We start from the raw sequence: 12,110 nt of genomic DNA, 5'->3' as shown, positions 1-12,110 counted from the left end.
TAGTCTGAGGAGGCACGCAAGTGACCTTCAGCTCCTCCGAGCACCCACGAGGGTAAACAGCTCGTCCTGGGCCCTGCAGCAAGGACGTCCCAGGGGCCAGGCAGCCAGCAGCACTGCAGGGGGGCCGGGGAGGGGTTTGGGGACACCCCCCTGCTCTAACCACCAAGGGGGTGGCTGCCAGCTGGGGGGTGCCAGCAGGGCTCTCCCCAGGGAGTCAGGGCGATGGGTCCCCCCAGGTGTGGGTGGGTGCTCTGGGGCTGCATCCCTTCTGCCTGTACTGTGCCAGGTCCCCATTTATGCCCCTGCCCAGAGGAAGGCAGCACCCACGGGTGGTGGGGGCCCTGTGGGAGCACTCCCTCATCCGCTCCAGCACAGAGTCCTCCTGCCCCGCTCTTCCCCCTGAGACCGACTCCAGGCCTTCCAGGGCTCTCTCCATGCTGGGGGGGCAGGGAGACAGAGCATAGCCCCCCCTCACACGCCCCCACCCCACGGATGGGGGGCCCGGACGTCTGGGTTCCCCACTGCCTGTGTGGGAAGGGACTCAGCGGGTTAGCAGATGAGCCCACGGCGGCCACCCGGACGCCTGGCTCCCCCGTGCTTACAGGGTGGGGGGGTGGGTGCTGACAGCCTTGATCAGAGGACTGATGCCCACACCCACACGCCACAGAGGAGAGGGGTGGGGGGTCCCAGGGTGCCACCTGTGTGGGGACATGTCCCCAGACACAGACAGACAGACATGCACACGCATGCTGCCTGTAGGGTCCCCCCACCCCCACTGACACCCCCGGCAGGGACCACCCACGCACGCCCATGCACACACGTGGCCTCTTTGCACGCCCCAGCACAGGGACCACACACATGCACACATGGAAGAGGCAGCTGGAACAACGGCCAGAGACAGACAGACAGACAGGCCAATGTACAGGCACCTGGGCCGTGTACGCACACGTACACACACAAACACACCTGTGTGTGCAGAGACACACATGGACCTGCATCGCATCGCACATGGATGGGCACGTGGGCATGTGGGTGTGGGCACGAGGACACGCAGATGTGCACACACATGCACACACGTGTGTGTACCCATGCGCACATTCATGCGCACACGCATGTGCACCCGTGCCCACACAGAAGCACACACATGTGCGCACCCATGCACACAGGGAAGCACACACGCCTGTGTACCCATGCACACACAGAAACACACATATGTGTGAACCCATGCCCACACAGATGTGCACACGCATACCCACACGCACACACACGTGTACCCATGCACACACAGAAACACACATATGTGTGTACCCATGCACACGCAGGTGCGCACACACGTGTACCCGTGCACACTCAGATGTGCACACACACGTGTGTACCCATGCGCACACAGGGCCGCACACACGCGTGTGTACCCACGCAGAGGGACGCGGGGGGGCTCACACCCGGGACACACCCGCTCACACGGGGCCCAGGGTCCCGCGTCTGGGACCCCCCGCTTCGTGCCCCCTCCCTGAGCGGAGGCCCCCCCCACCGGCCCCCACATCTGGGACCGGGTCCCCCCGATCCTGCCCCCCCGGGCCAGTGTGTGCGTGTTCCCCAAATTCTGCCCCCCTCCACGGCCGTGCTGCCAGCGGGACCCCCGGGCCGGCGGGGCGGAAGGCGGGGGGGCGGGGGGTCCCTCCTCCCCTCCTCCTTCATCCCTCCTCCTTCATCCCTCCTCCTCCCCTCCTCCCCTCCCCTCCCCCTCCCGCCGCCCCGCTCGGTGCCGGTGCCGGTGCCGGTGCCCGGGCAGCGCCGCCCCACGCCGAGCCCAGCGCAGCGGCATGGCGGGCCGCGGCCGGGGGCCCTGCCGCCGCTGCCTGCGCCTGCCTGCACCCCTGGGGCTCTGCCTGTGCCTCTGCCTGTGCCTCTGCTGCCTGCTGCTGCCGCCCGCCGCCGGCTCCTGGAGCCCGGCCGTGCTGCAGCCCGCCGCCCGCAGGTACCGGCACCGGGGGCACCGGGGGCACCGCGGGTCTCTGGGCGCGGGGGTGGGAAGCACCCGGGAGGTGGAGCGCGGGAACCGGGGGGGTCCGGGCACGGGGGGCACCGGGCACGGAGCGTGGGTGGCACCTGGGAGATGGGGATGCGGCCACCGGGCACGGGGGGCATCAGGCACCGGGGGGCTCCGGGCACCAGGGGCTGCGGGTACCGGGGTGCATCGGGTACCGGGCACGGGGGGCATCGGGTACCGGGGGGCGCCAGCTGCTGGTGGTGGCAGAGCAGGGGCTGCCTCGGCTGTGCTGTTGGGGCTACCGGGGCTGGGAAGGCTGCGGGGCTGCTGGGGCTGGGGGATACTGGGGCTAGCGGGATGTACTAGGGCTGGGGGTTACTGGGGCTAGCGGGATGTACTAGGGCTGGGGGTTACTGGGGCTAGCGGGATGTACTAGGGCTGGGGGTTACTGGGGCTAGCAGGACTTACTGGGTCTAACCTCGCTGCTGGGGTTATCAGAGCTACCCTGGCTAGCAAGGTGCTGGGACGTGCTGGGGCTGCGGGGGCTGCCTGGGCACGCTGGGACTGCGGGGCTGGTGTAGGGTGAGCGGCCCCGGCCCCAGGGTCCTGCCCGTCCCTGAGAGGTGGCAGGGACCGGGGCAGCCCGCTGCCCAGTTGAGGGGGGCTCTGGTCCCTGTCCCCACAGTCCTATCCTGGTGGAGCGGCAGGCGGGTGGCGGGGGGGTTGTTTACAGGAAATCTTTGGCTCTGGCCATGTCTCCGACACCGGATTGCCGGGACCTCCCGGTTCCGCTCGGGTCAGTGAGGCGACGGGCAGAAGCTGCCTCATTTCCCCTTCCCCTCCTGGCCAAGCCCAGGAAGCCCCTGGCGCCTTGGCACCACCCTGCCGTGTGCCCCCCCGGATCCCCCCAGTCCATGACCCAGCGCCCACCACCCTGCTGCTGGCACCGGGGGATCTGCGAGTCCCCCTCCCACCCTATCCCTCTCATCGGGCTAATGCATCACTGGGGTCCCACGTGCCCGAGCCGGGAGGACGTGAAGCCAACAGGCTGGTTTTGGGAAGGGGGTGGGATTCGGAGCCAACCCCGACATGGGCTTTGCCCCAGGTACATGCATGCCCCGGCAGCAGAGCCCGGGCCTGCTCGGTGCACAAGTGCTGGCCCAGCAGCGGGTGGGCCGGGTCAGGCCGGGCCATGCAAGCACTTGCAAGCCAATACCCGCCAGCTCCTGCCCCGCTCCCCAGGAGGGCATTCCCCCACATCCTCCCTCTGCCAGGCGGGAGGCGAAACGGGCCGGGACCCATCCCCATCCCCGCAGGCGCCAGGCGCAGCTGGGGCTGGCACCGCTGCTGCATCCTCGCCTCGAGACTGCGCGGCCGCATCCCAATGCAGCAGCCGTGCCATCCCCATGTGCATGGGGAGCATCACCCAGGAGCTGGATGCCCGCCTGGGGGAGAGGATGCTGGGGGCTGGCACCCTGGGTAGGGGGGCCGGAGGTGCCGCTGCCCCCCGGGACCCTGCTTGGCATCGCGGGGCGGCAGCAGAAGTGTGGAGACAACCCCAGCGGGCTTGGCGCTTTCGTGGCCCTGGCACAGGGCCCGCCTGGGACGCTGCCCGGCCGGAAAGCCCTGTGCCACCCTGCTGTGCCCCCCCCCCCCCGGCACCTCCCAGACAATTGTCCCCCCGCGGCGCCCACTCATCCCCGCCGCCACCACCTCCCTGCTTGCAGGGGCTGTGCAGCGCTGTGGTGGTCCCAAAAAGCTTGGGTTTTGACCCAAATTGCACAGCCTCGGAGTTTGGAGCTGCCGAGGGTACAGTGAGTCCTGCCCGCGGTGGAGACAGGGACACTTGGTATTGTGGCACTGGTGTCCCCTCCTTCTGCAGGGGGAAACTGAGGCTGAGGGGACATGCCCGGGCCACGCAGGGTGGGCAGTGCCTGGCACGAGGAGCTGGCGTGGGGCAGGCAGGCGCCGGAAGAAAGGAGCCTTTGTGTGGGGTGGGCCGGGGGCGCAGGGGGGGGCTCTGGGCCCCGCTCCAGGCCAGCCGGCGCCAGCGCCATGCCAGCCGGGAATGCAGCAGGAATGCGGGGCCCCAGCTCCCCCCAGCGTGCCAGGGCAGCCCCCGCCTGGGAGGGTCCTCCATGGGCACCCCGAAAGCTGGGTTTGGGCATCTCCTGCGGCAATCTGGGGGGAAGGACCCCCTGGGATGGGGGGGGATACAACACCCCGGGTGGCACTGCCACCTCCACCAGCCCTGCAGTGTCCCCTGGGCAGGTTTGACAGTGCCGGTGGTTTCCCTTCCAGCAACTGGTGCTCCTACACAGTGACACGGACAGTGTCGTGCCACGTCCAGAACGGCACCTTCCTCCAGCGGGTCTTCCAGGGCTGCCGCTGGCCCCTGGCCTGCAGCGGGGGCAGGTGAGGGGGGCCACAGGGGTCCCCTGGGAGCAGGCACCCAGCGTCCTGCCCCAGCACCCTGGGGTGCTCCACCACCCCGGGGTTTCAGACCCAGGATGGGTCTGAAAGCACTGCCCCGCTCTGTGCCAGCAGCTACCGCACCATCGTCCGGCCCATCTACAGGGTGACCTACAAGACGCTCACGGCTCTGGAGTGGAGGTGCTGCCCTGGGCACACCGGGGCCAACTGCGAGGAAGGTGGGAGCTGGCACCTGGGAAGGGGCCGGCCATGGGAATGGGCCTTGTCCTGCCCCGGCGCTCGGCTTCTGGTCCTCTCCATGGCCGGGGCACGGTGGTGTCACCTAGGGGGCTGCGCCTGGGCTGTGGGCCCCAGCCGTCGGCATCGCTGGCCGGGATGGGCAGGGTGGGGTGGGGAGGGCTGGATGGAGAGATGGACCCATGTGTGGGTGGGAGGGATGGCTGCCTGTTCCTCTGTGTGGGTGGGTGGATGGATGAATGGATGGATGGAAGGATGGATGTTCCTCTGTGGATGGATGGATGGATGGGTGTTCTTCTGTGTGGGCGAATGGGTGGATGGATGAATGGGTGTTCCCGTGGTTGAGTGGATGGAGGAATGGATGGATGTCCCCGTGGGTGGGTGGGTGGATGGATGTTCCTGTGGGTAGATGGATGGATGGCTGTGTCCATGGATGGATGAATGCATAAGCAGGCAGATGGCTGGATGGATGTGTCGGTGGGTGGGTGGATGTCCCTGCGTGTGGATGGATGGGTAGGGGGATGAGTGGATGGGTGGATAGATGGAGAGAGATTCCTGTGGGTGGGTGGGTGGACAGACGGGTGGATGGCCCTATGTTTGGCTGGATGGATAGATGCAGGGGTGGGTGGGCAGATGGATGCTTGGCTGGCTGTGCCCGGGGGTGGATAACTGGAAATGTCGATAGATGGACAGGGTGTGGATGGATGGACGGATGGTCAGACATTCCTGTGTGCGTGGGTGTGTGGCTGTGCCCGCGAGAGGATGGCTGCCCGCCCGCTGTTCCTGCGTGTGGCCGGATGGCGGGTGGGCAGCTGCCTGCATGCGGGTGGATGAATGGGTGTAAGGCTGTGCCATGCGTGGCGGGATGGGTGCTGCTGCCTCCGCAGCTGGCTTCCAGCCTGCCTCCTTACGGGGGGGAGACCTCTTTGTCCCCATCATCACGGGTATCCTCCTGCCTCCCTCTCCCCTGGGACCCCGGCTGTGGGTCCCCAGCCTGGCCCCAGCCCTGCGGGGCATGGGGGAATCAGAGGCTATAGGGACAGCGGGTGGCACCCAGGGGTGGGGGCACCCTGGGGACAGTGGGGTGGCACCAAGGGCCTGCAGAACAGTGGCTGGCACGAGGGGCTCCGGAGCCAGCTGGGTGGCAGCAGCACGGAGGGAGGCGTGGGGCTCTTCCTCCTCCTCCTCCTCCTCCCACTCTGTGCGTGCTTGGCTGGGTGCCCCACATCTGGGCCCACTTAGAGCGGCGCTGGCTGTCCCCTGCAGCATGGCGGTGGCTGTGCCGGGGTGGGGTGGCAGTGTGGGGGGAGCGGGGGGAGCACAATGCCACCGGCTCTGCTCCAGACACCCCTTTCCTGCCATGCTGGGTGGCCCTGAGCCACTGTCCCCAGGGTCCCTCAGTGGGGATGAGGGGGGTGGGACCCCGCGATGGGTTGTGTGTGTGGGCAGTGTCCCCAGGAATGTGCCCCCCCTCCAAAGCCACCCCCAACCTGGGACTGGGGGGTCTCGCTGGGGGCCATAGGGGTGTTTGGGAGGGTGGAGTTCAGGACCGTGGCAGGGTTTGGGGAGGTCTGGCTCAGGGTTAGGGGGTGGGTTGGGGGTTCTTGTGTATGGTCATGGGTGGGTTTGGGGGGCTCTGGCTGAGGGTTATGGGGTGGGTTGGAGGGATCTGATGGGTGGTCATGGGTGGATTTGGGGGGGGGGTCTGGCTGAGGGTTATGGGGTGGTTGGAGGGATCTGATGGGTGGTCATGCGTGGGTTTGGGGGGGGTCTAGTTCAGGACTATGGGTGGGTTTGGGGGGATCTGGCTGGTCACTCATGGGTTCGAGGGGGATTTGGCCTGGGGACATGGGTGGGTTTGGGGCTCTGAGGCTTACCAGGAATGAGGATGGGGCAGAAGCAGCAGGAGCCCTTGCACCCCCCTGCCCCTATTTTGGGGTGAGGGGCAGCAGGCTTTCGCAGCCCCGTGGCCCTTGGGGGTCTCCCAACAGAGGCAATGCACTGGCGGAGTGCCCCCTTCCTGACCCCCCCCCTTCCCTCGGCAGAGTCTCACACCTTCCTTACCCTGCGGGATGCCACGCACCCCAACACTGCCCCACGCCGGCCCCCTCTGCGCCCCATGGCTTTCTCAGGTGGGTGCCCCCACTTGCCAGCACATGCTGCATCACCGTGGGTGACAGAGGGTTGGGTGCCCCCCACCCGACCGCCCGTGTCCCCCGCTCTCCTCCCACAGGGTGCTTGAACTGCAGCCGCGTCGGTGAGCTGACAGCCCGGCTTGCCACCCTCGAGGCACAGGTGAGCCCCCCAATGTGCCACCAGCCCCGGGTCCAGCCACCCCTTGAGGGGCACAGGAGACTGGGGGGGTCACCTTATGGTCTCTCCCACTGCACCACCCAACCCTCCTGTCTCTTTGCCAGGTGGCCCGGCTGTCAGTGGCCGAACCCCCCACCTCCCTGGCACCCAAAGGCAGCGCCCCTAGCAGGGGGCCAGGGACTGGGCAGCTCTGGGGGTCTCCAGCTGCCCATGGGAGCCCCGGGGATGATGGTAAGGCAGGCAGTGCAGGCAGCTGCCCCGTACCCCCCCACAAGTAAGCCACATCCTGTGGCACAGGCGGTGGTGGCAGTGCCACCTGGCAGCACCGGCTGTGCCATTGCCCAGTAAAAGCGCCTGGGTGTTATCAATATTTGGGGGGTGCACCTGGGGGACCCCCCTCTTGGAGCCACTCAGCTTGGGGGAACAGGCTGCAGTCCCACCCCAGCTGTCCCCAGGGGATGGCGGTGACACTGAGCCACGTGTGGGGACCAGGCCACCTCTGGGGAGGGTTTGAAGGGCTTTGCTCCCTGCCCCCACCCCACCCCCCCCAAGTGCTTTGGTTTGGGGCAGGGTGGGAGCTCCAGCATGGGGCTGCAGCCCTTGGGGTGCCCCCCCAGTCTGATGCTCTCCCCACCCACAGCAGGGTTGCGGCGTGGAGCCCTGCCGGGTGTGATGGCAGGGACCGGGCATGGGTGGGAGGCACCTTCCGAGGGGCTGTCCCCCGGGGGTCTCCCCTGAGGGTGCTGTTTGGCTTCAGGGAGACCCGGCCCGTGGGGGCCCCCCGGCCCCTCCGGCCCGAAGGGAGACGCGGGACGGCGGGGACCGTCGGGCATTCCTGGGGTGAAGGGTCCGATGGGGCCGCCAGGTAAGGGGGAACGGGGAGCCCTCGTGGGAGGGGGGGTCCCAGCCCGGTGCCTGGCTCCAGCTGAGCACCCCCCCTCCTGGCGGCAGATCTCGGGGGGTCTGTGCAGGGGTGTGGGGGCTCAGAAGGGCTCTAGCGCTGCACAGCTTCAGGCATCGGGAGTTTAAGAAGCACTCCCCCCGTCTTCACGCTCCTCTTCCTCCCTGCAGGTCCCCCCGGCCCCCCAGGACCGCCCGGCCAGGACGGAGCCAGGGGGCTCCCTGGAGAGAAGGGGTTACCCGGGCCCCCCGGCCCTCCGGGCCCCCCTGCCCCCGTGGGGCCAGCGACACCCCGCAGAGCCGAGCCCAGTAAGGAGGGGCTGGGGTGGGGGGGCGGGGGAGGAGGTCCCCTCCCCGGGCTGACCCCAAGGATGGGGCTGGGCGGGGGGGCTGTACCGCGGCAGGGCGTCCCTGCTCCGGCGATGGGGCTGGAGGGGCAGCCCGGCCGTGGGGAGTGGGCTATGGGGTCCGGGGGGGCAGGGGCGGGTGGGAGCATCGCCCGGGCTGGGGGCGGCGTGGCCGGGTCCTGCCCGGCCGGGCCGTGCTGGGAGCGCCGGGGGGTCCGGCCCCTGCCCACCGCCCATGTGCTCCCACAGGGGACCCGCTCCTCTCCAACACCTTCACCGAAGCCGCCGAGGGCATCGTGGGTCCCGCCGGACCCCCCGGACCTGTGGGGCCGATGGGTGAGTCCCCCACCGCTTCCCTACCCCCGCCAGCACTTTGGGGCGTGTGCCAGCGTGGCGCACCCTGCCAGGGCCAAGCTGATCTGTGCCCCCTCTCCTTGCAGGTCCCCCCGGCCCCCCGGGTCCCATCGGGCCACCCGGCCCCCCAGGACCCGACGTAAGTGCTGGGAGCCCCGGGGTGGGGGGCACGGGGTGGGCTGAGCCCCGCCGGGCCCCTCCCTGTGGCTGATGGCACCCACCTTGTCCTTGTGCAGGGTAGAGCCGGGGCACCCGGAGCTGCCGGCCCCCCTGGGGAGAAGGGAGACAGGGTGAGTGCCCGCCAGCCCAGCACCGTGACATGAGTTGAGGAGGTCTCAGCTGGGGGGGGGCTGCCAGCATCTTCCACAGTGGAGGGTCTGGCCGTGTCCCCCAAGTGCTGACGGGCTCTCTCCCCCTGCCAGGGTCCCCAGGGACACCCGGGCAGCCGTGGCCAGGACGGGGCACAGGTACGTTGCTGGGTCGGGCCCCCCTGGGCCACAGCCCCCTGTGCCCCCCCTTGCCAGCCCCTCTCCTTTCTGTGTTTCAGGGCGAGCCGGGCCCCAGGGGCGAGCCGGGCGAGAAGGGCACTTGGGTGAGTGGCAGGTGGCACCGGGGACGGGAGCGGGGACACATTACTGACAGGGGTCAGCCACCTGTGGGTGCAGTGGGGGCAGTGATGGGTGCAGGGGGGACCCCTGGCCCCCTCCCCTGGTCTCCCCCACGTCTTGTCCCTGGGACCCCAATGATGGCACAGGGGTCCCCTGCAGCGCCAAGTGCCCCCCCACATCTTGTCCCTGGGACCCCAATGACAGTGTGGGGGTCCCCAGTGCTGCCCAGTGCCGTGTCTCATCCCTAGGACCCCAACAGTGGCATGGGGGTCTCCAGCTGTGCCCAGTGCCCATGTCCCATCCCTGGGACCCTGGTGATGGAACCGGGGTCCTGGCTGTGCTTGTCCCTCCCCACCCCTGCATGCTGCCCCCTCCCATGGGGGCTGCACCTGGGCGGGGTGATGGGGCGCAGAGCCAGCCCCCCCAGGGACCCCCCAGCACAGGGGGGCACAGAGCTGTGCTGGGGTTGCAGGGCGGGCTCAGACCCCCCAGGGGTAGGGCTGGGGGCCAGTGCCCCCCCCCGGGGGGTGCCCCCACTCCTTCCCCTGGTGTCGCAGTGAGTCGGGGGGTGCTGGGAGGTGGAGGGTACCTGTGTCCCCTCTGTGCCCCCCTCCAGGGGAGGTGGTATGGGGCCATGCAGGGGTCTGCCCCCCCCCTCACCCCCGTCCCTCTCTTCTCCCCAGGGGGAGGGTTTGCACCAGCTCCGTGAGGCGCTGAAGATTTTAGCGGAGAGGGTTTTAATCTTGGAAACAATGATTGGGCTCTATGGTGAGTAGGGGGGGCCAGCCCGGGCCACGGGAGGGGACGGGGACCCCTGGGGTGGCCCCCAACCCCGCTGGCAGGTCACCAGGCCCCCATGACATCACTGTGGCCCTTGGCTTGCTGATGTCTTGGAGCTGTGGGGAGGGGTCCTTCGGCACCCCCTCCCCTCCCCTCCCCCACTGAGGGCAGGGCACCGGGGTGAGGTGTCAGCTCCCTTTGGCTGCGGTGTGATGTCATCAGCTGCGCATGATGCCATCACCCACACTGTGGCATCATGGCCAGCACTGGGGACCGCTCATAGGGTGGGGGCCACCAGGGCATGCCCTGCCCGCACCCACAGCTGGGCACCCCAGGAACGCGCCCTGGGCACTGCCCAGGGTGCCCACCACGGGCAGGGACACCTGTGACAGTCTCTGTCTTGGGGACAAGCCAGTGGCCGCCCAGGCAGGTTGGGGACATGTCCCCCACATGTCCGGGGGCTCGATGTGCTGGGGGGTGGCAGAAGGAGCACGCCACTGGGACTTGCCCGGGCAGGGGACAGCCATGTCCCCATTGGGGCACTGCTGGGTACATCAAGGCAGCTGCGGCTGCCGCAGGGTCAGCACGAGGGACCCCCGGCCCCCCCTGGACCCACAAGGATGGGGGCCACGGGAGCCCCCGGCACCCCTCTGAGACCAGGAGGAGCACCCTCCTGGGAGACCTGGCACCCCCCACCCATTGCACCAGCACCCCCTGCCTGCTGGGGCTGCACCCATGCTATGCCACCCATGCAGTGCTATGCCACCCATGCCATGCCATGCCGTGCCACCCATGCTGTGCCCATCGCGGGGCGAACGCGCGCTCTGCTCTGCTCTCTCACTCTCCCCCAGGCCAGTAGCTTCCAAACCCTCCTGCGGCAGCAGGCCCGGCTGGAGGTCCTGGCTAGAAGGGTCACCTTGCTGGAAGCCATCATCTGGCCAGGTAACCGCACCGCCTTCCCTCCTCCCCTCCCCGCATGAGCTGGGCACGCCGCGGCCCCCCTGGGAGCGGGCATGGAGCACGGGGGGCTGGAGCCCCTGGGAGCAGGTCCCTGGAGCCCCCCCAGGGCCAAGGGAGACCATGGAGGCCACCTTGGATTGAGAGAAGCAACCATGGAGACTGTCTTGGGCCAAAGGAAACCCTGAAGCTCCCCAAGGTTCAAGGGAGCCCCTGGAGCCCCCCAGGGCCAAGGGAAACCTTGGAGCTCCTTGGACCAAGGGAAACCCTGGAGCCCCTCTCAAACCGAGGGAGACCATGGAGACCCTCTTGGATTGAGAAAGACAACTGTGGAGACCCTCTTGGGCCAAGAGGAACCCTGTAGCTCCCCAAGGTTCAGGGGAGACCATGGAGCCCTTCTCAAACCAAGGGAGACCCATGGATACTCTCTTGGATCAAGGGAGCCCCTGGAGCTCCCCAAGGATGAAGGGAGGCCCTGGAGGATCCCTTCAACCCGGGGAGCCCCTGGATCTCCTCTTGGATGGAGGGAGCCCCTGGACACCCTTGGCCCAAGGGAGACCCCAGTGCCCAGCCCCTGCCGTGCCAGGATGCCCAGCGGGGGGTGGCGGGTGCCCCCCACTCTCCCCCCGCCCCCGCCTCCACTTTCTAGCTGTGCTTTCCTGCAGGGGGGACCTTGGCTCTTGGGGTGCCAGTCAGGGGTGCCAGCCAGGGGTGCCAGCTGGGGGGTCCTCGTGTCCCCCCTGCCCGGTCCCAGTGTGCCTCTCCCAGCATGCAGGTCCCTGAGGACAGCTGGAGCCGTGGGGCTCAACGCTGCTGTGTGGCCGGGGAGCGATGAACCCCATTTCTGTGGGGCAAGGGACTCCCACCCACAGCACCCAATGCCGGGGTGACTTTTGGGGGGAGGAATGGCGTGTCTGGCACCCCACTGCCTCCCACTGCCTAACGCCTCTCTCCTTTCCTCCCCACAGAACCAGAGCCTGGTTCGGGCAGCGGCCCCCCCGGCACGGTGGCACCTGGGCCCCCCCGCGGCAAGCGTGGCAGCAGCCAGCCCCCCTACCGCATCGTGGCCCCCCACCGGTGGCCCCCTGGCAAGCAGTGACGGAGCCTGGGGGGGTCACCCACTGTCACCCCAACCCTGCGCCTGCCGCCGTGCCCGTATGGGCAGGAGCATTGCCCCGGGGGGGGCAGGAT

General features: G+C 68.8%; 1 protein-coding gene across 1 annotated transcript; it reads left to right on the top strand.

Annotated features, from left to right (window-relative positions):
• The first annotated feature begins 1,823 nt into the window (after nt 1-1,823).
• Nucleotides 1,824-12,018, top strand: EMID1 (EMI domain containing 1). The gene is made up of 15 exons (XM_075719187.1): nt 1,824-1,978; nt 4,292-4,405; nt 4,538-4,641; nt 6,706-6,792; nt 6,894-6,955; nt 7,078-7,204; nt 7,731-7,838; nt 8,045-8,182; nt 8,470-8,556; nt 8,661-8,713; nt 8,811-8,864; nt 8,997-9,041; nt 9,122-9,166; nt 9,866-9,950; nt 11,888-12,018. The coding sequence occupies exons 1-15, from the start codon at nt 1,824-1,826 to the stop codon at nt 12,016-12,018; spliced, it is 1,395 nt and encodes a 464-aa protein (XP_075575302.1).
• The last annotated feature ends 92 nt before the right edge of the window (nt 12,019-12,110 follow it).

The sequence above is a fragment of the Pelecanus crispus genome, chromosome 11 (genome assembly GCF_030463565.1).
Source record: "Pelecanus crispus isolate bPelCri1 chromosome 11, bPelCri1.pri, whole genome shotgun sequence".
Taxonomy (NCBI): Eukaryota; Metazoa; Chordata; class Aves; order Pelecaniformes; family Pelecanidae; genus Pelecanus; species Pelecanus crispus.
Note: the sequence above shows the minus strand (reverse complement) of the source record. Positions and strands in the feature narration are given on the sequence as shown.